Source organism: Halichoeres trimaculatus, unplaced genomic scaffold (assembly GCF_033239565.1).
Source record: "Halichoeres trimaculatus isolate MK-OKI-2021-1 unplaced genomic scaffold, fHalTri1.1 fHalTri1_scaffold_22, whole genome shotgun sequence".
Taxonomy (NCBI): domain Eukaryota; kingdom Metazoa; phylum Chordata; class Actinopteri; order Labriformes; family Labridae; genus Halichoeres; species Halichoeres trimaculatus.
Window position 1 is genome coordinate 4,870,822 of NW_027437200.1, and position 24,568 is coordinate 4,895,389.

General features: G+C 41.9%; 1 protein-coding gene and 1 pseudogene across 1 annotated transcript; both read left to right on the forward strand.

The window, feature by feature from the left end:
• Positions 1-126: 126 nt before the first annotated feature.
• LOC141784291 (NXPE family member 3-like) lies at positions 127-5,684 on the forward strand. Its single transcript, XM_074662074.1, has 5 exons — positions 127-564; positions 2,260-2,555; positions 4,471-4,541; positions 4,846-5,052; positions 5,146-5,684. The coding sequence occupies exons 1-5, from the start codon at positions 178-180 to the stop codon at positions 5,682-5,684; spliced, it is 1,500 nt and encodes a 499-aa protein (XP_074518175.1). The 5' UTR covers positions 127-177.
• Positions 5,685-17,414: 11,730 nt separating this feature from the next.
• On the forward strand, positions 17,415-22,904 carry LOC141784294 (NXPE family member 3-like; annotated as a pseudogene).
• The last annotated feature ends 1,664 nt before the right edge of the window (positions 22,905-24,568 follow it).

Here is a 24,568-nt window from a genome sequence, read left to right on the forward strand (position 1 = left end):
TAGATAAAAACACAAGTGCTCAAGAAAATCTCCCATTGTGTTTTTTTCTCCATTCAGTTTGCTTTTAGATTATTTATTGATGCATTTTGTCACCAGCTTTTCCTCTAAACCCTTTGTCAGTTTGAACAGAAAGAAAACTCAGCCATCACCTTCAAGAAGGAGCCCATTTATCCTACCATGAAGAATGACTTCTGCGCCTTCAAACCACTGCCTCCTGCAGAGGCTTTAGAGGAACAAATTCTAATCAAATCTACTGCTTGGCCTGAAACCCCACGTCTGTCATCTCCTATTGCACTGGAGGAGACGAGTGATCCTGCACACAGCACCTTCACCATTCTTCCAAGGAAAGGAGGAGGAGAGTGGCATGTTGGAGATCAGCTCGAGGTTCTGATAGAAATGCGTGACTCCCGAGGTCATGCCAAGAAGTATGGAGGAGATCTTTTGGTTCCCCGGTTGCACAGCAGGTCACTTGGTGCAGGTGTAGCTGGACAAGTGGTGGATCACCTTAATGGCTCCTACTCTGTGGCATTCCCTCTGCTCTGGGAAGGAGACGCAGAGGTTGAGGTAAAGCTTGAGCCATTCTGCTTCAGTTGTCCCACAGATAATGTTAAAGCTTAATTTGTTTCATGTAATTGTATTGGTGGTGTTTTTATGCCTGTAATTATGTTGAAATGTTGAGTTAGCAATTAAACAGTCATAGCTCACTAAGATGTGTGCTGAGGTTTACACAAATCTCTTGAACAAACTTCCATAAAATCCACAAACTATGCTCTACACACATAAAATGGTAAACGTCCCCTGGCTTCTTCTGCTTTTACCAAGAGGGATGTCTGATCACATGAAAATTATTTTCAAAAGCCTTCCACAGCAAACAAGATCTTGGTGATGTTTTGCAACCATGGAAACAGTCAAAACAATCTACAGTAATTTCCTGTGAAAATACTATTTTTTTCCATGTACAATAACACATTTGTAATGTTTAGAAACAAACTCTGTACGTAAAACTAAAGAAAAATGTCTGCAGATTTACAATATTAATGTGTTATCTTAGAAAAAAAATACCATCAAATAACAATGCTATTAAAAATTGACCAACTTGGCAAAGATCATCAACACATCTTGTGTATTAAAAACAAAATGCAACGTAAAAATCACTGGGTACAGGGTCTGCCTGGCGCACAGACAGCCAGTCCACACCACTGGAGTACAGACAGCCGGTCTGCCCTTTGGAGCGCAGACAGCTGGTCTGCCCTTTGGAGCGCAGACAGCTGGTCTGCCCTCTGCAGCACAGAGAGCTGCTCCGCCCCCTTGCCCACAGACAGCCAGTCCACGCCCTTTGGAGCACAGACAATCAGTCTGCCCTCTGGGGCACAGACAGCAGTCCACACCTCTGGTGTGCAGACAGCCCCCCCCCACGCACAGACCTCCAACTAAGTTTTTGGCTCAACCACCGAAATATGTATACTTGCGGATTGCACATTTTAAATACACTTGAAACCCTTTTTTTTTTAAAATTGCAGCCTTTGTGATTTAAAAATTGAATTCTAGCGCATTGGGATGTCAGTTTAAATTTGATTAATTGTTGTGCCCTAGTTTGCTGCAATAAATAGTAATTAAAAAAAACTCTGCACAGTTACTGCCAGCTCTCAGCAGGAAGTAAATTTTCCCACTCTAACATTGGTGCTAAACTGTTAGCACCTATTTTAACAAATTATGCATTAGTTGCAATGAGGCTCAATCGCTTAAGGTTCCTTTTTGAGTGCATTATAAACAGTATTGTTTAAATCTGCAACACTGGTGCACAGTGTTAGAGCTGGTGTAACAATGACCTAAATTGTAACGACACTGATGTAACATCTTGTTACTTTTTGAGTCAGTTTTAACATTTCAGGCTTTATTACTTTTTTTTAGTTACATTTGTGGTCGTCATTGGACTCTAACGAGGTCATTAGTGTGGTGTTTGTGTTGTCGACACAGTTCAAATTCTTTGTAATTTACAAACAATGGGAGCTAGCTACTCTTTTCTAAAGTCATGTTGCGGTTTTTGTCTGCTGTAGCTGGTAGATTTTATCAACTGGTGCAAGCAATATGAAGAACATTACTTAAAGTAAACTCTTCGACATAATCAAAGACTTGTTATAAAGCAAGCTTATGCTAATGCAAAAAAGGCTTGGACTAACGGGGTGTTTAAACGGATGGTTTTTGCTTACATTTTGGTTTTACCCACTGACTAAAAAGTCTTGTTCTCTGTTCTGTCAGGTGCTACTTGATCACTCAAGTGAGGCCATCTCAGTCCAGCGGAAGCTTAACAGAGAACAACCTGACAGGGTCATCTTTAAAAGCAAGTTCCAATCAGGCTCAGTCTCTGAAACAACCACCTGTAATATTTGTTTACGCCAAGATGGCCAACCGCAGTGCAACTACACCGACCTCCGCAGTGGTGAGCCTTGGTTCTGCTACAAGCCAAAGAACCTGAGCTGTGATTCCCGGATGACCCACATGAGGACAGGATACAAGCAAGTGCTCAGTGATGAAGAGAAGAAGCTCTTCCAAAGGTGAGGGAGCAGAGAAAAAAACAGTGCTCTATCATATCCACAGAATCTGTCCACCTTGTTTATTATGGGAGAGACAGGTTTGGTGGGGACACACCTCAAAGTGAAAAAGTTGAAAAACTGAGACTGGGATAATGTCTTCTCGGCGTGTTGGGATATGGAGGGTACCAGGGTTCCAGGGTATTGATTACTGTGAATCAACTCGGTCAATAAACCTCTTGACAGAGGGGTGGTCTCAGGCACAACCTCTCAGCCACTTTAACCCTGTTTCCACCAAGAGCTCTGGTATGGATAAGTGCAGATTGGTCTCCAGTCAGATCAGTTAAGCCTGATCCTGTTTGTGTTTCCACAGTCAACCAAGATCTTGGTAGGAGACATATTAGCTGTATGCCGATAGCCGTGTAATGTGATGGCATAATAGCAGGACACAGTGTACCCCGCCAATAAATCCACTGAAGAAGGACAGGACAGAAGTTTCACCCTGTTTCGTGATGCCATTTTTCAAACTAAGTGAGAGTTATTTTCACAAAGTCTTCTGGAGATATAAACACGGCGGACTTATCAGTTGTTTGTTATAGAGCTAGGCAATATGCTTTTCTCGCAGTTCGATTCTATTACTATTTTTGGACTGCCTATTCCCTTAAAAATTGACGATTTTTGAGATTTTTAGTTTGCTTATCTAACACCACTCCATGGGAAAAGTGAAATGATGATGAAGTCTACAGACTATATCAGTAAGTGGTAAGTGACTTTGTACCAATCATCTGACTGTAGTGTTACTGGCCCCACCCCCTGGGGTTGGATTGGTATGTCCGGCACCCCAACAGAAGGGTACCAAAAAGTGGGATGGTACAGGACCTACCCTGGTTTTAGTCAAAGGAAACAGCAAAAATTGCATGCCGTACAGAGACGGATGGAACAGAACCACTTGGTGGAAACGGGGCTTTACAATGCCGTGCTGAGCTCTCTCACCAGGAACTTTTCCAAACATCCACAGCAGGGGTCATGTTACCACAACACCTCCCATTATAGTGTGAGTTAGTGGCCCACTCAGAATGATATCAACTCTAATGCTGCGGCCACACCAAATGTGAACTTGCGAATTTATTTGTGCAAATCGCCTGTAACGCGCCCACATATAAGCCTGAGTCTCGTCGCTGGACTATTTTGACAAGCTGAGGGGCAAACGCGCATTAGCGCGGCACTACGCATGCGGAGTAGAGAACCCATTTTTATAAAGACCGAAAGCCCAAAAGAGCATCTGAAAAACAATGAGCTGTGGTTTCAAGAGCATGACAGGAGAGTGTGTGAAGCTTTGGAGATCACAATCAAGGCCTGCTGCCTCTCCCTGGTAATCCACCTCCACTGGCCCTGCCGGGCTGTTCCCTACGATCTCATCCTCAACCCTCTGAACCCCCAACCACCCGAACCCCCGACCCATGTTCCCGGAGGTCTCCCTGGGGATTATGAAGGGGTCGAGGACCGCAGGGAACTTCCATCTTCAGCTAATTCATGTCCACCACCTAAACGCGTGAACGCTCCAAATGCACAAACACGCAAATGCCCCAAGCGCCGCGCCAAACAATCGGCATTTAAACGCGTCTTTGCATTGACTTTGTGTGTAATCTCACCGCAAATTTGCATTTGGTGTGGCCGTACCACAAGGATGTGAGCCACTCCGTGATGGGTTTCTATCAACTCTTTACTTCCAACTCCCCCCAGTTGTTGTTGTCTCTTCTCCAGTAACAAAAATACCAGTTTTCCTCATCAGGCTTTTGGAACTGATGAAACTTCTTGGATGAGAGGTCTGACGCCCAACTCTGCAGTACAATTGCCTTGTCCTTGGAGTCTTCAGAATGCTTTACCTCTAAGTGAACCACGTTCTGACAGTGATTTATATGATGTTCTTTTTCTTCAGTAATGTCAACTTTGAAGTCTTCATGAAGGCCTTGGGACAGGCTAATGTCACTGTGTTGCCGCAAAGGGAAGGTGAGGGATAGTTTTCTTTTGACAATTAAATATACTCAAAACTTTAAGTGCTTCAGACCTTGAAAGTGAAAGAAGTTTGGAGAAAAAGGCAATCTGCCTCATTTCTTGCCAAAGGAGGTCATTGGCAGATTGAAGAATGGGCAGAAAGTTTAATGGGCAACCTGCAGTTCATCTGGTCATTTGAGAATAATCATGTTCCAAAAAAAAAATCAAAAAACAAACAAACAACAAAAAACCCTCTATTTCGTACCAAAGGAAGACTGATTAGTGATACATAAAATAACCACAGCCTATTATGTTTCAGAGCAAACCAGGACCAGTGAAAACACTGGGAAGTTGGGACCCTCTGGGTATTATTATCAAGGTGTGTGGCGATCACTAGATGGCACCAGAGTTCAACAGTTCGACAGCTACTCTGCCACCAGTCAGTGCCTGAAGGGCAAAACACTCCATGTGTTTGGAGACTCCACTGTCCGTCAGTGGTTTGAGTACTTTGAAGCTTTACTACCAGGTAGCTGATCCGCAGAAGATTCAGGAAACTGTTTGAATTTGTTGTTATCACAATTTATTGTTATCACAACTGTTCCCTCTGTCATCCTTTCAGGTTACACAAAGATAGATATTCCAAAGCCTTTCGTATGGGACAAAGCAAACGAGATCTTGGTGATGTTTCGCTACCATGGAAATCCTTTTCGTATTGCATTCTTAAGAGTCGATCAGCAAAGATATGTTGCTCATGAACTAGACAGGCTGGATGGGGGCCCCAACACTGTTGTAGTTCTTGGCATCTGGGCCCACTTCAGTACTTTTCCAATTGAGCTCTACATCAGACGGCTGCAGAACATCCGCAAAGCAGTAGTCCGTCTGTTAGACAGGGCTCCAAGCACGCTGGTGGTCATCAGGACCGGAACCCTCCAGAGTGTTACTTTTTCTCACCGTCTTGTAACAACCAACGGTAACTGGTTGTCAGTTCAAGTGGACAAGGTGCTCAGGGCCATTTTCAAAGGACTTAATGTTCGATGGGTGGAGGCCTGGGAGATGGTTCAGGCCCATGATCTGCCATATGACCTCCATCCACAACGTCCCATTATCAAGAATATGATCAATGTTCTCTTATCCCACATATGCCCTGTTAGGGCATAGTCTGGAATTGACCTTTCTTCCCCTCTCTTCTCCCAATGTTTTTATTTTATATCTATTATAAAGGGGTGCTGGGTACGCAGGCAGGTCCTAGGTTTCTCCCATTCATGTATTCCCATGTCACTGTCTGTGTTCTTATATGTCTTGGAAGGGATGTAACTGAAATGAAATCTCCCCTCGGAGATCAATAAAGTATTCTGATTCTAACCCTGCAGTTCAAGGTAGTGACTGAGAAATTTAACAATGCAATGTAAGAAAATAATGAAACAAAATGCATGATTAGTTAATTTGACATACATCTTTGTCTCTTTGCAACCAAATATGATTGGCACAACAGTGACAGACTGAGATTACCATGAAACATACTCAGAGACGTTTGTTGATAAGAATATCAAAATATTGAATTATTAAAATATACAGAATACAAAAAAGTGGCAATGCCATTAAACTATTTAACATTCACTGTTTCTCTAGTCATTCAGCAAAATGAAAATTTTAACTATCCTAATGGAATGCAAGTTTTTTTTGTGTGTGTGTGTGACAGCTCATTAAATCATTTTTTTTTTCATTAAGTTCACAGATCAATGTAACTCCTCTCCCAAGTTAGTTTTATTTTTGTGAAATGTATAGTTCTGATTCTTGGTGAAGGTATTGTGGTGATTCCCGGTGATTCTCACTTGTGTGGAGTGTTTTCCCTTTTCTCCCCCCACAGAGTCTTGGGGTGGATCCGGATAGTCCTTCCTAAGTCCTTTCCTATCCACTTTATCTTAACCCCGATTAAAAAACGTCACAGGGTCAAGGGAAGGAGGGGAAAAGATGAGAGGAAAGGAGAACTGCGGCCAAAGAGGAATTCGACTGCACTTTCACTTTGATGCCATATTAATGTGACAACAATTACTTGTGACATAGGTAAGCCACGACAAACTACAATGTTTCGAAAATGAACTACAAGAAGCGCATTTGTCCTCTGCCTAATCTCACAGGGTCGTTTCGTGTCTTCACCGATTAACATCAACAATCCATGATCAGAGGAGATGTGATGGCGTTTTGTCTTTGGTCATGCAGTGTGTGTTTCCTGCTCACAGCTGTGAGGTTCGTGAGAGCATCTATAAATGTTGACAGTCTGAAGCCTGATAACACAAGAGGACTGTCTTGGATAATACAGCAGACTGTCAGAAACACTATACCCCCTGTTTCATTCACATATCATTATGAACATTGTTTGAATTTATTATATTTGGAGTATTGTTAAAGTCCTCATTTGTCCTTCTTTTATTGATGTTAATAAACGTTATTACTTCTATCACCAGTGATTCATTGTTTCAGTTCGGAATTGCAACCAAACGTTTGGGGTTATAAATCTTTTTGACATAAGTATATTGTGAACACAATAAACACATTCAGGCAGGCACATGATGGTAAATGTGAGAAAAGCAACAGTCTCTCACATAATTTCCGCCCCTTCTCCATCACAAGTTTGCGTAAACTTTCGGCAGTAGCTGTATCTATACGTCACGTGCCGCAAGGCATTATGGGGCGTTTTTTTCTCCTTTCCTTTTGAAAAGGATGGTCCGGTGTTTCCTAAGCTAAAGGAGATATGAAAGGAAGCAACGACTCTCCTTTCCTTAACTTTTGGAGAATTCGAACAGCATTTATCATGGCCGATGCTTAAATGCTTCCAGGTCATTTCTTCAGTTAGGAAGGTTCCTGGTCACTCAACTCCTCCACCTTGGTAAGAAAAGCTCAGCAGCGGCTCTACTTCCTACGGACACTGAGGAAAAACCACCTGCCTGCTGAGCTTCTCAGAATCTTTTACCTCTGCTCCATACAGAGTGTCTTAACATACTGTTTGGCTTGTTACTTCTTGGTTTGTTAACTGCACAGAGGCAGACCGGAAGAGTCTGACAGGAGTAATGAAATCAGCAGAGAAGATCATTGGACTCAGTCTGCCAACACTGGAAGACATTTTCAGGACACGCTGCTACCACACCACTACAAAGATCCTCAGAGACTCTAGTCGCCCCAGTCATCACCTCTTCTCCCTGCTACCCTCAGGGAGGTGCTATATGGCACTCAAAGCCCGCACCTCCAGACTGAAGAACAGCTTCTTCCACAGGGCCATAACTAAACTTAATACGCCACGCCAATAACTGCAACATGTGACTCTCTTTTCTATATTCATTTGTTATCAGTGCAATATTGGACTATGTGCAATTACTCTCTTTAATGTTTTATATTTTATGTTTTAAACATTTCTTTTAACATGTACAAATGCCTTGGCATGGATAAATTGTTGTACTTGTTTTTTATGTTATTGTTGTTTTATATTCTTTAGCATTCAGGACAGCACAACAAAATCTCGTTGCCTTGTGCAATGACAATAAAGTCTATTCGATTCTATTCTATTCTATTCTACTCTATCAAAAAAGGACTATTCGGATGCACCCTTGGGCATTTCCCTCTCCTGCACTGGCTCCCTCCTGCAGCTGCACACCTGTTCCCCATCACCCTCATCAAGAGACTACATTTAAGCTCTGGGAGGAGAGGAGTCCAGTGCCAGAGTGTTCCCACTTCTACTGTGGTATTTTGGCGACTCGTGTACTTGTTACTGAAAGTTTCTCCCGTGTTCTAATTGCTGCTGTCTTCTCTGTTTTTTTTTCCAGTGCCTCCACGGGCCCTCTGCACACTGCCCAAGCTCTACCACTCTGCCAAGCTCTCATTTCCTCACCTTCTGGTTTACTCCCTTCCCTTGGACTGTAGATAAAATAAAACCACTTGAACTGCTTCCTGTGTCCTGTTTACTTTAGGATCCTGGTTTATTCAGCTGGTTTACAAACCGTAACAGTGATACTATTTTTGCAGGGTGGGGTCACAAAGGTGTACTAACTGCAGCTGTTATTAGACGGTGAATCAGACCTCTTCAACTTTATTTTTTCCAAATTCCCCTCACCCCCCCCCCCCCCCCCCCCCCCCCAAAAAAAAAAAAAAAAAATCCCCAAATTTTTAAAGATTTTGCAAATTTTGATTTGTTTTGCTATATCCTTTTTTTTTTTTTAGAATTTTAGAATTTTGTTTTGTCTGTATTGTGAAGATTTAGTAGACTTTGTGGCTCTCGAATGACTTTAAACCAAGTGCGCTGAGGCAAAATGGCTCCTTTGAAAGTAAAAGTTGCAGACCCCTAGGATAGATGATGATAAGGATGCTAACTCCTCGTATTGGTCTCTCCGGCTTTTAAGATGAAAATTTTCAAAATCTCTCCATTTTTCTTTCTGGCTGAGTCCTTTACTGTATATTTTTGTGTGCTCTGTGAATTTTTCCACATTTGTTGGCGGTTAAGACATCTTAAAATCATATTTTACCACGCACCTTCATCTCCGTCCATTCGTTGTTTACATTTTTTGTATCTGCAATGTGGCTCCACATCCAGGTAACGAGTCATATCCTGACGTCAGTGCAAATGCTCTATTCTCAGATTTATGGCAAGCCCTTTTAACATTTAATAGCTACATTTAACTCTCCGGAATTAACATTATAGATATCAACAGCATAATTGTGACTATTCAAAATTCAATTTGACTAGTCAAAAATACTGTTGGATATATCTATAATTCAGTTTTGACGAGTCACAATGACAGTTAGAGATATCTGTAACGCAGTTTCCACTAGCCAAAACTGAGTTACAGATATATGCAATGACTCCCCGAAAGCTGGCCTTCGCCTCGTCACACATCCTAAATGTCACTTGCAGATATCTCTAATTCAGTTCTGACTATCCAGAATTACAGTTAAAGATATCTTAAATGTGATTTTGACTGTCAGAAATGTGTTCATGACGCTGGACATGCAAGACTTCCCATTGGATACTGACCCAAATAAACTGGAGGAGAGAAGAGGAAAAATCTTTTTAACAGTTTTCTTAGCAGAAGAAGTGGCGATTGCGGTCATCGACAAGATATTTAGAGATTGCCATGAAATAGAATGAATTTATAATCAGGGACTTTGTGGGGAACAAGAGCTACGTTCACTGCAGCGAGCCCCTCCTCCTATACCTGTCATAACTTTTGTCATCATTACAGATATCTGCAACATCAATTCGCCTAATCGAAACTCTGTTTCAAGATATCTGTAATTACATTTTGACTAGTCAAAATAAAAGTTTAAGATATCTCAAATTTGAGATATCTCTGACCAAAATTAATTTAAAGATATCTGTCACTTGATTATAGATATCTGCAACTAAATTATGGCTATCCATGAATCTAGTTGCTATAATGCTATTATAGATGTCTTTAATGGAAGGGGGTTGAAGATATCTTGATTTGGAATTGTGACTAGCCAGAATGAAATTGTAGATACCTGCAACTAGATTTATGGATAGTCATAATTTAGTTGCAGATATCCATATCTCACATGGTGGCTATCCATAGTTGAATTTAAGATATCTGTAATGAGAAACCCCACACACATGAATGGGGAAAGGGGCGTGATTTGTCAAAGGAGGAATAAGTTGTGGATATCTGAAATTACAATTGTGGATAGGAATAATGTCATCGTGGATATCTGAAATGTTCAATTTGACAAGGAAGAATTGAATGTGGATATCTGTATTACATATCCAGTCTAGCTGTTAAATGTTAAAAAGGCTTGCCATACAGGTTCGTTTGTCTGAAATTTTATTTGTTACTGTGATAGTTTCTCGGCACCAGAAGCTAGTGGTTGTCAGGCAACCACTCGTTAGGCAACCAGTCTGCGCCGAGACCTTCAGAATCAAATCCCTGTGACTAAGCAGCCTGGTTGATTTTGATATTTTCTGATCAAAACGTATTAATTTTACATTAAATACTCATAATATATATACATATATCAAATGTCATGTACACCCAAAAAAAGGAACATGGGTGTTTGTTCAATCAGCATAAATAAAACATGTAGCTTCTACTAGATTATTTCATGTTCAGTGGTTAAACATGATAAAATCACGTTGTTTCAGCATGATGTGCAAAATTGTTAAAACAACAAGATCACTTCATGTTAACTCAACATGATTGGTTTAGCTAGGAATCCCATCTGCAACACCTCTCCAGAGCAGGAGGTGGCAGTAATATGCAATAGGCCCTATTCATCAGAGAGCAGAGCCAGAGGATACCACCAGTTAGTCCCAGAGAACCAACCAGGAAAGAGCAGAGCAGGGCTCCTGATGGGAACATGTTTTACTTTATTATTATTATTATTATTATTATTATTATTATTATTATTATTATTATTATTATTATTTTATTTTTTTTAATTAATTAATTTATTTTTTTGAATCACACAGACACCTGGGGGTCTCCTGTTTAGCTGGTCTGGCTGTTTGGATTGAAGGGAAAATGTCTCAGGTCATCTCTGATTAGGAAACAGTTTTAAACCAGGTGGTCAGCACCTCTCCTCTTCCTTCAGACAATATGAGGTCAGAGCTGTAAGCTGTTGATAACGTGTTACCTTTCAGCCCGCATGGTGAGTATACACCAGCCCTACCTGCTCTTCACGCTGCAGCCCTGGCTGGATGTGGATGATTTTTCTTGGGTTGATCAGCATTAAAAGGTGTTTGTCTTTCTGTCAGAAGTTTGTTTCTTGCTGTGCTCAAGGTTTTAGTTAATTATGTGATTGTGAGTGATGTTAACCAACTGACACACCTCAGCACCTCCTGGTCCAGAGTTCAACCCATCACAAGCCTGCGAGGAGACACATCAAGCTGTTATAAGAGAGCATCCCTGGTAAGTGTCCCTGCTCTGACACACTGAGATTAAGGGAAACGTCCTGTAAAACAGAAACCTTTCCTCTGCCTCATTATTCATTTACCACTTTACATTATAAAGTTTGTATTTACTGTGTGACCATGACATAATAAAGATCTCAAAGAAGTTTTACTGTTTTGTCCTCACTAACCAGATAAACTATTCACACTGGTAATCCTTATCACAGAGAACACAAAGCTTCTGTTTGCCATTTTCAGTGTTATCCAGAAAAGGGCAGCAGAGCTCTGCTGTTAGGGAAATAACAGTCACAGGATAACAAAAAAAAGTTACTTCACGAGTTAGATTGAAAATTAAAGTCAGAGTCTTACAGTTCTAGATTTTAAAGAAAACATCAGTTTTGAAAAGGTTAAAACCTACGTCAATGTTTGGCCTTTGCACTGTCTGTATGCCCGAGGAAGAGACCTAAAGATCTACCAGTGATGATAATAATAAAACTACAACTACTACTACTACTACTACTACTACTACTACTACTAATAATAATAATAATAATAACATAGAATAGAATAAAATGAAATAAAATAACACAAACCACCACACCAACTGTGATTATAACGGACTAAAAACAGCTAGAATTAAAAACCAAAAGAAAACACACTCACATGAACCTGAAGTGTGGCCCTTTTTGTTCTGTTTTCTTACAGTTGTCAATCTTTGGTTTCCTTTTTCTAATGGTGGTTGTATCCTGAGTTTTTTGTTTCCATAGACTGTATAAAATATGGACGTAGCCTCCGTGACGTCACTCGTCTGTTCCTGAAATAGTGAAATGAAGCCAATCCACAGACACAGCCACATTTGATGTGACTCGGGCTGTGAGTTTTTCTTTGAACAGCAACGGGCGCCTGTCAGTCACGTGACCTGAGCTGTCTTATCATTGTTCAAAGCCTTGTGTTTCTTCTTTTGTACTTTCTTCTCCCTGTTTTCGTTTTTATTTTTTAGTTCTTACTCGCTGTTTCCCGTTTAATATGTGACAGAATATTTTATAAAGTCTGTTATTATGAGGATGATCGATCCTCTAATATTTGACATCAGTAGGGGAGACCGGGTATGGTTGTAACACTTTTTGCTGCAGCACCTCCAACTCACTACATTTTTGAGTCAGAGTTCTAAAACTTTAATGCAAAGTTTCCACATTTGTTTACTACAAATGGCACCAATTCAGACCTCTGCAAGAATATCACAGAGCTCAGGTGATGTCAGATACGTGGTGGTCCTTTGTTAAAACCATCCCCACTACCAGGGTAGGTTGTAACACATGCCAGGGGAAGTTTTAAGTTGTACTGACCCCCCTAAGCTCATACCCATACCTTTTTTACGGAATTCCAGTGATGTCACCATGTAACTGTTTTAGCCAACTCGTTGCTATGGGGATAATTTGACTCTGGCCAAACTATGAGTGGTCACGCTATGAGATTTCCTGTACGCTTCTATCAGGCTGGAACGTGTTGACAAAGGTTTCACCTATTTTTCTCTTACTGCTGGGAAACTCACCTCCTGACCTCTCTCAATAGACATGTCCAGATAGGTTGGACTGCATCTCTGGCTACAGAACTCACCTCAGCTAAACTCTCACAAATATCATATGAAACTGATATCTTTATTTTTGGCCTTTAAATTTGCCCTGACAGTAACCTACACTGGGATATCACTGGGTCCAGTAACTTCACTGGGATATCACTGGGTCCAGTCACTTCACTGGGATATCACTGGACCCTCAATGGTTTGATCTGGAATAGTATACGAACTAAACAAAATATAGTCTTGGTCAAAAATTTTCTTTCTTACCTCAAAATCTTTTTTTTACTGTTTAGATCTGCATACAGCTGTTTCCAGCCCTGACAGTCACCATGTGTGATCAGTGTGGAAGTGGGTAAATTTTGAAATCATCGTATGACTCCTATCTTATCCCTTATTGGTGGAATTGGTGATGTTACAACTCTCAACATGTTACAACCTTACTCGGTCTCCCCTTGTTATGGCCATCTGATCACTTTTTTGTGTGCATGAAAATGATGTACGCTGACACAAAGCACACTGTAATGAAGTGCACGGCAATGAAGTGCACTGAGCTGATGTACACTGCACTGAGGAGCAAACAGATACAACCAGTCAGACCCATGGGACTGGACATGTATGTTGCCTTTTGGGGTGTGTCTGGTTATGTGTTGCCAGTTGGAGCTCAGTCAGTCACTCAGTCACTCACTCAGTCAGTCCGTCAGTCACTCAGTCAGCATGGCCCTCCTAAGTCAGCACTGTGTGCTCCTTCTCTCAGGTGGCACTCTGGTTGTCATTGTTTTTATTCTTAAAAACATGGACCTTCTGGAGGTAAGAACTTCTCTTGTCTATCATTGTGTCTCAGATAACAGTATTTTTGACGATAACATGACACTTTAACAGGAGGTAATGTTGAGAAATAGTGGAGCTTTAAAGGCTGTAAGGGTTGTTAATGTCAGTACAGTGGATATAAAACTTAACAGAGGGACATAAGCACTGGGAAGATGGGGGACGATGGCTCATTGGAAAGAGATTATTTTCTTTGCACTATACCTTTAGCCACGTTTCCACCAAGCAGTCCAGTTCGGGTCAGTACGGTTTGGCGCGGTGTGGTACAGTTAAGCCTGATCCTTTTTGTGTTTCCACAGCAAACTGTGCCCTCTCTTGGTAGGCGACGTGTAATTTTTTTTAATTTTTCAGCGGATGCTGAAAGCCAAAGCTGTTATAGCGTGACGCCGTAGCAGTGCGACACAGTGTACCCTGTTGATAAATCCAATGAAGAAGAAAAACACGACATAGCAAACAAGGAGCATAGATAGAAGATATACAGCATTTCGTCCTCTTTGTGATTGGCATGTAGCTCTTTGATACAACGTGAAATCAAGCTCTGTTTCAGAGAAGTCTGTTTGCCGCCAGGAGAAATTCAGCCGCTGTCCGGGTACACCCACAAAAATCAACATGGGTGTTTGTTCAACCAACATTAGTAAAACATGTAGCTTCTACTAGATTATTTCATGGTCAGTGGTTAAACATGATTAAATCATGTTGCTTCAGCATGATGTGCAAAATTGTTAAAACAACAAGATTGATTTACATTAACTCAACATGATTGGTTCAAGTAGGATTCCCATCTGCAACACCTCTCCAGAGCAGGAGGTGGCAGTAATGTGCAATAGGCCCTATTCATCAGAGAGCAGAGCCAGAGGATAACCTGGATAATGTGGGCATCATTTTAAAGGGTGCAAGTTCCTGATGAGCTAAAAATCCACCTGCTGTCACCAGGTGTTGTCTGGACATAACTTTGTAAACCTTTGTTTGTTTAACTGGTACAAACGAATGGAGTAATTTTTGTTGTGACAGCTCATTGAAACCATGAGTGAGGACTGGTACTTGACAGGTGTGGACAAGCTGTCTGTGCCCCTGGAGTGCGGATCTTCGATCTATGCTTGACTGGTGTGGACCTACAGTCTGTGCTTGTTGGGTGTGGACTTTCTGTCTGTGCTTGTTGGGTGTGGACTGGCTGCTTGTGCTGGACTGCCACAGACCTGTGGTCTGTGCTAAACTGACATGGCTTGGGGGTCTGTGCTCCATATGGGCCAGCCCATGTACCCAAAGGATTTTTACAGTATGTTTTATGTTAATAAAACAAAATGTGTTGACACACTGTGCTTTGTTTGCCGAGTTTAAACTGAAGTGTTTTAAGATTACACAGCCGGTCCAAGCAGTGGTGCACAGACAGCCATGTTGCTTTTAACCAAAGCTACGTAAAACACAGATCAATGTACAGCAAGGTCTTATATCCACTGTGTACCCTCCTCACTCACGATTCAAATGTCTTACCTTAGTGGATATGTTGAAACAACCTTTACAAATTCAGTTGGACCAACACATTGCACACAAGTCATACAAACACCAGTACTTTATGTTCACACAACACATTTACGGTTAGTTGGTTTAACAAATTGGGATCTTGCTAAATGAAAGCAATTTGATTAAGTTGAAACAACACAGTCAAGATTACTTGACTTAAAGGGCAACTCCAGTTTTTGACACCTGGACCTTATTTATAGGTGTGTGCATGCTCATATTCTCACTCAAACATCGTGCAGCTCGGAGTCCTTCAGAAGTTATTTCGATCCAACAGATTTTAGCTGCACTTAGCGGGGGCCGCAGCAAGGGAGCTTTAGCACGGGACATAATCTCTGCAAAATCGCTCATTTCGGCTATATTTTTTCATCCATTGCTATTCATCGTTATCACAAACACACTCCTCTTCTGTTGCCATAGGCGAACTGTCCACAAGCGCACCACCAGTTGTCATTGGGTCGTGGACGTGCTCCTGTTTGTTGTTCTCGAGCCAGCTCTTTGTCTCTCTCTCTCTCTGCATCCTTCTTTCATGGAGCTCCTCGTCCGTGTCCTCAGGCTCAAACTGGTAAGGACAACCATCAAACTCAAAGTCGTAGTCTGAAGACGGTAGACAAGCTGACTTTATGATAACACTGGCGATGGATGAAAAAATATAGCTGAAATGAGCGATTTTGCAGAGATTATGTCCCGTGCTGAAGCTCCCTTGCCGTGGCCCCCGCTAAGTGCGGCTAAAATCGGTTGGATCTAAATAACTTCTGAAGAACTCTGAGCTGCACGATGTTTGTCTGAGTGAGTATATGAGCATGCACACACCTATAAATAAGGTCCAGGTGTCAAAAAAACAGAGTTGCCCTTAAACTTGGTTTGTTTTAATGGAATATAGGTACCATGATAAAATCATGTTCTTCCAATGTCTTTTTTTTGAGTGTAAGTGACGATTCTTCCGACCAATCAGCGGTCTACAGTGTGTTGCTCCACCTTCAGAGAGTGGATCAGTTCAGTCTAGCACCCATTCGGAAGGCTCCCAAAAAAGTAGGCCGGCTGATCTCAGTTTTTGGGGATCTCTCCTGGGATAAGTCAGTGGAAACGCCACAAAATACGCACCATACCGAGATGAAAACTCCATTTCCTGCGCAACATAAAGTCCCTTAAAATCCTCCTTGGAAGTCAGAATCAGATCTAGAAATACTTAATTAATCCCAGGGGGGAAATCTGGTATTACTGTTGCTCTTCACATAATACAATAGAATGGAATAAAGTAATAATTGAAGTGACAAATGATCAATACAATGATAAATAAAATAATAAGGTACCAGAATAAGTGATAAGTAATAAACCCGATCATAACCATTTACATGAGTAAGACAAGGCAAGATGGAAATATGTTAAACAGACATTGCACCTAGTGAACAGTATTACACTACGGTCACACTGGACGCAAATTGGTGAATTTAAATGCGCGTCACGCCTGTGATGTGCTGCACAAACGCCGAGGCTGGACGCTGAACTATTTTGATAAGCTGAGGGGCGACGCGTGTAGAGAGCCCGCTCATTTAAAGACAGAAAGCCCAAAAGAACATCTGAAAAACAATGGTTCAAAAAACAGCTGGGGTCTGAAACACTTATTTTGCTATCAGCACACACTGTTCGGGGGGTTTAGAGGATGTTAGGGTCATCCAATTGTCCAATCAGAGACACAGCTCAGCTCATGTGACTGATGGGTACCCATAGCTGTTAGAAAGGAAGCTCAGAGCTCACATCATATCCTATATGACCGATCATTTCACGGTGTCACTAACTGGAAGGTGACAGTGCAGAGACTACATCCATACTTTATACAGTCTATGCTGGCCACAGGTTGGGTTCACGATACTTTTCCAGATGAGTTCAGGCTGCTTAGATAAAAACACAAGTGCTCAAGAAAATCTCCCATTGTGTTTTTTTCTCCATTCAGTTTGCTTTTAGATTATTTATTGATGCATTTTTTCACCAGCTTTTCCTCTAAACCCTTTGTCAGTTTGAACAGAAAGAAAACTCAGCCATCACCTTCAAGAAGGAGCCCATTTATCCTACCATGAAGAATGACTTCTGCACCTTCAAACCACTGCCTCCTGCAGAGGCTTTAGAGGAACAAATTCTAATCAAATCTACTGCTTGGCCTGAAACCCCACGTCTGTCATCTCCTATTGCACTGGAGGAGACGAGTGATCCTGCACACAGCACCTTCACCATTCTTCCAAGGAAAGGAGGAGGAGAGTGGCATCTTGGAGATCAGCTCGAGGTTCTGATAGAAATGCGTGACTCCCGAGGTCATGCCAAGAAGTATGGAGGAGATCTTTTGGTTCCCCGGTTGCACAGCAGGTCACTTGGTGCAGGTGTAGCTGGACAAGTGGTGGATCACCTTAATGGCTCCTACTCTGTGGCATTCCCTCTGCTCTGGGAAGGAGACGCAGAGGTTGAGGTAAAGCTTGAGACATTCTGCTTCAGTTGTCCCACAGATAATGTTAAAGGTTAATTTGTTTCATGTAATTGTATTGGTGGTGTTTTTATGCCTGTAATTATGTTGAAATGTTGAGTTAGCAATTGAACAGTCATAGCTCACTAAGATGTGTGCTGAGGTTTACACAAATCTCTTGAACAAACTTCCATAAAATCCACAAACTATGCTCTACACACATAAAATGGTAAACGTCCCCTGGCTTCTTCTGCTTTGACCAAGAGGGATGTCTGATCACATGAAAATTATTTTCAAAAGCCTTCCACAGCAAACAATATCTTGGTGATGTTTTACTACCATGGAAACAGTCAAAACAATCTACAGTAATTTCCTGTGAAAATACTATTTTTTTCCATGTACAATAACACATTTGTAATGTTTAAAAACAAACTCTGTACGTAAAACTAAAGATAAATGTCTGCAGATTTACAATATTAATGTGTTATCTTAGAAAAAAAATACCATCAAATAACATTGCTATTAAAAATTGACCAACTTGGCAAAGATCATCAACACATCTTGTTTATTAAAAACAAAATGCAATGTAAAAATCACTGGGTACAGGGTCTGCCTGGCGCACAGACAGCCAGTCTGCCTCTTGGGGCACCGACAGCAGTCCACACCACTGGAGCGCAGACAGCTGGTCTGCCCTTTGGAGCACAGACAGCCGGTCTGCCCTTTGGAGCGCAGACAGCTGGTCTGCCCTCTGCAGCACAGAGAGCTGGTCCGCCCCCTTGCCCACAGACAGCCAGTCCACGCCCTTTGGAGCACAGACAATCAGTCTGCCCTCTGGGGCACAGACAGCAGTCCACACCTCTGGTGTGCAGACAGCCCCCCCCACACACAGACCTCCAACTAAGTTTTTGGCTCAACCACCGAAATATGTATACTTGCGGATTGCACATTTTAAATACACTTGAAACCCTTTTTTTTAATTGCAGCATTTGTGATTTAAAAATTGAATTCTAGTACATTGGGATGTCAGTTTAAATTTGATTAATTGATGCGCCCTAGTTTGCTGCAATAAATAGTAATTTAAAAAAAACTCTGCACAGTTACTGCCAGCTCTCAGCAGGAAGTAATTTTTTCCACTCTAACGTTGGTGCTAAACCGTTAGCACCTATTTTAACAAATTATGCATTAGTTGCAATGAGGCTCAATCGCTTAAGGTTCCTTTTTGAGTGCATTATAAACAGTATTGTTTAAATCTGCAACACTGGTGCACAGTGTTAGAGCTGGTGTAACAATGACCTAAATTGTAACGGCACTGATGTAACACCTTGTTACATTTTGAGTCAGTTTTTTGGTCGTCATTGGACTCTAACGAGGTCATTAGTGTGGTGTTTGTGTTGTCGACACAGTTCAAATTCTTTGTAATTTACAAACAATGGGAGCTAGCTACTCTTTTCTAAAGTCATGTTGCGGTTTTTGTCTGCTGTAGCTGGTAGATTTTATCAACTGGTGCAAGCAATATGAAGAACATTACTTAAAGTAAACTCTTCGACATAATCAAAGACTTGTTATAAAGCAAGCTTATGCTAATGCAAAAAAGGCTTGGACTAACGGGGTGTTTAAACGGATGGTTTTTGCTTACATTTTGGTTTTACCCACTGACTAAAAAGTCTTGTTCTCTGTTCTGTCAGGTGCTTCTTGATCACTCAAGTGAGGCCATCTCAGTCCAGCGGAAGCTTAACAGAGAACAACCTGACAGGGTCATCTTTAAAAGCAAGTTCCAATCAGGCTCAGTCTCTGAAACAACCACCTGTAATATTTGTTTACGCCAAGATGGCCAACCGCAGTGCAACTACACCGACCTCCGCAGTGGTGAGCCTTGGTTCTGCTACAAGCCAAAGAACCTGAGCTGTGATTCCCGGATGACCCACATGAGGACAGGATACAAGCAAGTGCTCAGTGATGAAGAGAAGAAGCTCTTCCAAAGGTGAGGGAGCAGAGAAAAAAACAGTGCTCTATCATATCCACAGAATCTGTCCACCTTGTTTATTATGGGAGAGACAGGTTTGGTGGGGACACACCTCAAAGTGAAAAAGTTGAAAAACTGAGACTGGGATAATGTCTTCTCGGCGTGTTGGGATATGGAGGGTACCAGGGTTCCAGGGTATTGATTACTGTGAATCAACTCGGTCAATAAACCTCTTGACAGAGGGGTGGTCTCAGGCACAACCTCTCAGCCACTTTAACCCTGTTTCCACCAAGAGCTCTGGTATGGATAAGTGCAGATTGGTCTCCAGTCAGATCAGTTAAGCCTGATCCTGTTTGTGTTTCCACAGTCAACCAAGATCTTGGTAGGAGACATATTAGCTGTATGCCGATAGCCGTGTAATGTGATGGCATAATAGCAGGACACAGTGTACCCCGCCAATAAATCCACTGAAGAAGGACAGGACAGAAGTTTCACCCTGTTTCGTGATGCCATTTTTCAAACTAAGTGAGAGTTATCTTCACAAAGTCTTCTGGAGATATAAACACGGCAGAGTTATCGGTTGTTTGTTATAGAGCTAGGCTATATGCTTTTCTTGCAGTTTGATTCTTTTACTATTTTTGGACTGCCTATTCCCTTAAAAATTGACGATTTTTGAGATTTTTAGTTTGCTTATCTAACACCACTCCATGGGAAAAGTGAAATGATGATGAAGTCTACAGACTATATCAGTAAGTGGTAAGTAACTTTGTACCAATCATCTGACTGTAGTGTTACTGGCCCCACCCTCTGGGGTTGGATTGGTATGTCCGGCACCCCAACAGAAGGGTACCAAAAAGTGGGATGGTACGGGACCTACCCTGGTTTTAGTCAAAGGAAACAGCAAAAATTGCATGCCGTACAGAGACGGATGGAACAGAACCACTTGGTGGAAACGGGGCTTTACAATGCCGTGCTGAGCTCTCTCACCAGGAACTTTTCCAAACATCCACAGCAGGGGTCATGTGACCACAACACCTCCCATTATAGTGTGAGTTAGTGGCCCACTCAGAATGATATCAACTCTAATTCTGCGGCCACACCAAATGTGAACTTGTGAATTTATTTGTGCAAATCGCCTGTAACGCGCCCACATGAAAGCCCGAGTCTCTTCGCTGGAATATTTTGACAAGCTGAGGGTCAAACGCGCGTTAGCGCGGCACTACGCATGCGGAGTAGAGAACCCATTTTAATAAAGACCGAAAGCCCAAAAGAGCAGCTGAAAAACAATGAGCTGTGGTTTCAAAAGCATGACAGGAGAGTGTGTGAAGCTTTGGAGATCACAATCAAGGCCTGCTGCCTCTCCCTGGTAATCCACCTCCACTGGCCCTGCCGGGCTGTTCCCTACGATCTCATCCTCAACCCTCTGAACCCCCAACCACCCGAACCCCCGACCCATGTTCCCGGAGGTCTCCCTGGGGATTATGAAGGGGTCGAGGACCGCAGGGAACTTCCATCTTCAGCTAATTCATGTCCACCGCCTAAACGCGTGAACGCTCCAAATGCACAAACACGCAAATGCCCCAAGCGCCGCGCCAAACAATCGGCATTTAAACGCGTCTTTGCATTGACTTTGTGTGTAATCTCACCGCAAATTTGCATTTGGTGTGGCCGCACCACAAGGATGTGAGCCACTCCGTGATGGGTTTCTATCAACTCTTTACTTCCAACTCCCCCCAGTTGTTGTTGTCTCTTCTCCAGTAACAAAAATACCAGTTTTCCTCATCAGGCTTTTGGAACTGATGAAACTTCTTGGATGAGAGGTCTGACGCCCAACTCTGCAGTACAATTGCCTTGTCCTTGGAGTCTTCAGAATGCTTTACCTGTAAGTGAACCACGTTCTGACAGTGATTTATATGATGTTCTTTTTCTTCAGTAATGTCAACTTTGAAGTCTTCATGAAGGCCTTGGGACAGGCTAATGTCACTGTGTTGCCGCAAAGGGAAGGTGAGGGATAGTTTTCTTTTGACAATTAAATATACTCAAAACTTTAAGTGCTTCAGACCTTGAAAGTGAAAGTAGTTTGGAGAAAAAGGCAATCTGCCTCATTTCTTGCCAAAGGAGGTCATTGGCAGATTGAAGAATGGGCAGAAAGTTTAATGGGCAACCTGCAGTTCATCTGGTCATTTGAGAATAATCATGTTCCAAAAAAAAATCAAAAAACAAACAAACAACAAAAAACCCTCTATTTCGTACCAAAGGAAGACTGATTAGTGATACATAAAATAACCCCAGCCTATTATGTTTCAGAGCAAACCAGGACCAATGAAAACACTGTGAAGTTGGGACCCTCTGGGTATTATTATCAAGGTGTGTGGCGATCACTAGATGGCACCAGAGTTCAACAGTTCGACAGCTACTCTGCCACCAGTCAGTGCCTGAAGGGCAAAACACTCCATGTGTTTGGAGACTCCACCGTCCGTCAGTGGTTTGAGTACTTTGAAGCTTTACTACCAGGTAGCTGATCCACAGAAGATTCAGGAGACTGTTTGAATTTGTTGTTATCACAATTTATTGTTATCACAACTGTTCCCTCTGTCATCCTTTCAGGTTACACAAAGATAGATATTCCAAAGCCTTTCGTATGGGACAAAGCAAACGAGATCTTGGTGATGTTTCGCTACCATGGAAATCCTTTTCGTATTGCATTCTTAAGAGTCGATCAGCAAAGATATGTTGCTCATGAACTAGACAGGCTGGATGGGGGCCCCAACACTGTTGTAGTTCTTGGCATCTGGGCCCACTTCAGTACTTTTCCAATTGAGCTCTACATCAGACGGCTGCAGAACATCCGCAAAGCAGTAGTCCGTCTGTTAGACAGGGCTCCAAGCACGCTGGTGGTCATCAGGACCGGAACCCTCCAGAGTGTTACTTTTTCTCACCGTCTTGTAACAACCAACGGTAACTGGTTGTCAGTTCAAGTGGACAAGGTGCTCAGGGCCATTTTCAAAGGACTTAATGTTCGGTGGGTGGAGGCCTGGGAGATGGTTCAGGCCCATGATCTGCCATATGACCTCCATCCACAACGTCCCATTATTAAGAATATGATCAATGTTCTCTTATCCCACATATGCCCTGTTAGGGCATAGTCTGGAATTGACCTTTCTTCCCCTCACTTCTCCCAATGTTTTTATTTTATATCTATTACAAAGGGGTGCTGGGTACGCAGGAAGGTCCTAGGTTTCTCCCATTCATGTATTCCCATGTCACTGTCTGTGTTCTTATATGTCTTGGAAGGGATGTAACTGAAATGAAATCTCCCCTCGGGGATCAATAAAGTATTCTGATTCTAACCCTGCAGTTCAAGGTAGTGACTGAGAAATTCAACAATGCAATGTAAGAAAACAATGAAACAAAATGCATGATTAGTTAATTTGACAAACATCTTTGTCTCTTTGCAACCAAATATGATTGGCACAACAGTGACAGACTGAGATTACCATGAAACATACTCAGAGACGTTTGTTGATAAGAATATCAAAATATTGAATTATTAAAATATACAGAATACAAAAAAGTGGCAATGCCATTAAACTATTTAACATTCACTGTTTGTCTAGTCATTCAGCAAAATGAAAATTTTAACTATCCTTACGGAATGCAAGTTTTTTTTGTGTGTGTGACAGCTCATTAAATCTTTTTTTTTTTCATTAAGTTCACAGATCAATGTAACTCCTCTCCCAAGTTAATTTTATTTTTGTGAAATGTAAAGTTCTGATTCTTGGTGAAGGGATTGTGGTGATTCCTGGTGATTACAGCAGACTGTCAGAAACGCTATACCCCCTGTTTCATTCACATATCATTATGAACATTGTTTGACTTTATTATATTTGGAGTATTGTAAAAGTCCTCATTTGTCCTTCTTTTATTGATGTTAATAAACGCTATTACTTCTATCACCAGTGATTCATTGTTTCAGTTCGGAATTGCAACCAAACGTTTGGGGTTATAAATCTTTTTGACATTCATATATTGTGAACAGAATAAACACATTCAGGCAGACACATGATGGTAAATGTGAGCAACAGTCTCTCACATAATTTCCGCCCCTTCTCCATCATAAGTTTGCGTAAACTTTGGGCAGTAGCTGTATCTATACGTCACGTGCCGCAAGGCATTATGGGGCGTTTTTTTCTCCTTTCCTTTTGAAAAGGATGGTCCGGTGTTTCCTAAGCTAAAGGAGATATGAAAGGAAGCAACGACTCTCCTTTCCTTAACTTTTGGAGAATTCGAACAGCATTTATCATGGCCGATGCTTAAATGCTTCCAGGTCATTTCTTCAGTTAGGAAGGTTCCTGGTCACTCAACTCCTCCACCTTGGTAAGAAAAGCTCAGCAGCGGCTCTACTTCCTACGGACACTGAGGAAAAACCACCTGCCTGCTGAGCTTCTCAGAATCTTTTACCTCTGCTCCATACAGAGTGTCTTAACATACTGTTTGGCTTGTTACTTCTTGGTTTGTTAACTGCACAGAGGCAGACCGGAAGAGTCTGACAGGAGTAATTAAATCAGCAGAGAAGATCATTGGACTCAGTCTGCCAACACTGGAAGACATTTTCAGGACACGCTGCCACCACACCACTACAAAGATCCTCAGAGACTCTAGTCGCCCCAGTCATCACCTCTTCTCCCTGCTACCCTCAGGGAGGTGCTATATGGCACTCAAAGCCCGCACCTCCAGACTCAAGAACAGCTTCTTCCACAGGGCCATAACTAAACTTAATACGCCACGCCAATAACTGCAACATGTGACT

Excerpts from the sequence above, each read along its gene's own strand:
- LOC141784291 (XM_074662074.1), top strand. The coding sequence starts at position 178 with ATGAAGAATGACTTCTGCGCCTTCAAACCACTGCCTCCTGCAGAGGCT. Across the intron at positions 4,542-4,845 it reads TGTGTTGCCGCAAAGGGAAG|AGCAAACCAGGACCAGTGAA; the intron begins GTGAGGGATAGT and ends ATTATGTTTCAG. Across the intron at positions 5,053-5,145 it reads CTTTGAAGCTTTACTACCAG|GTTACACAAAGATAGATATT; the intron begins GTAGCTGATCCG and ends TCATCCTTTCAG.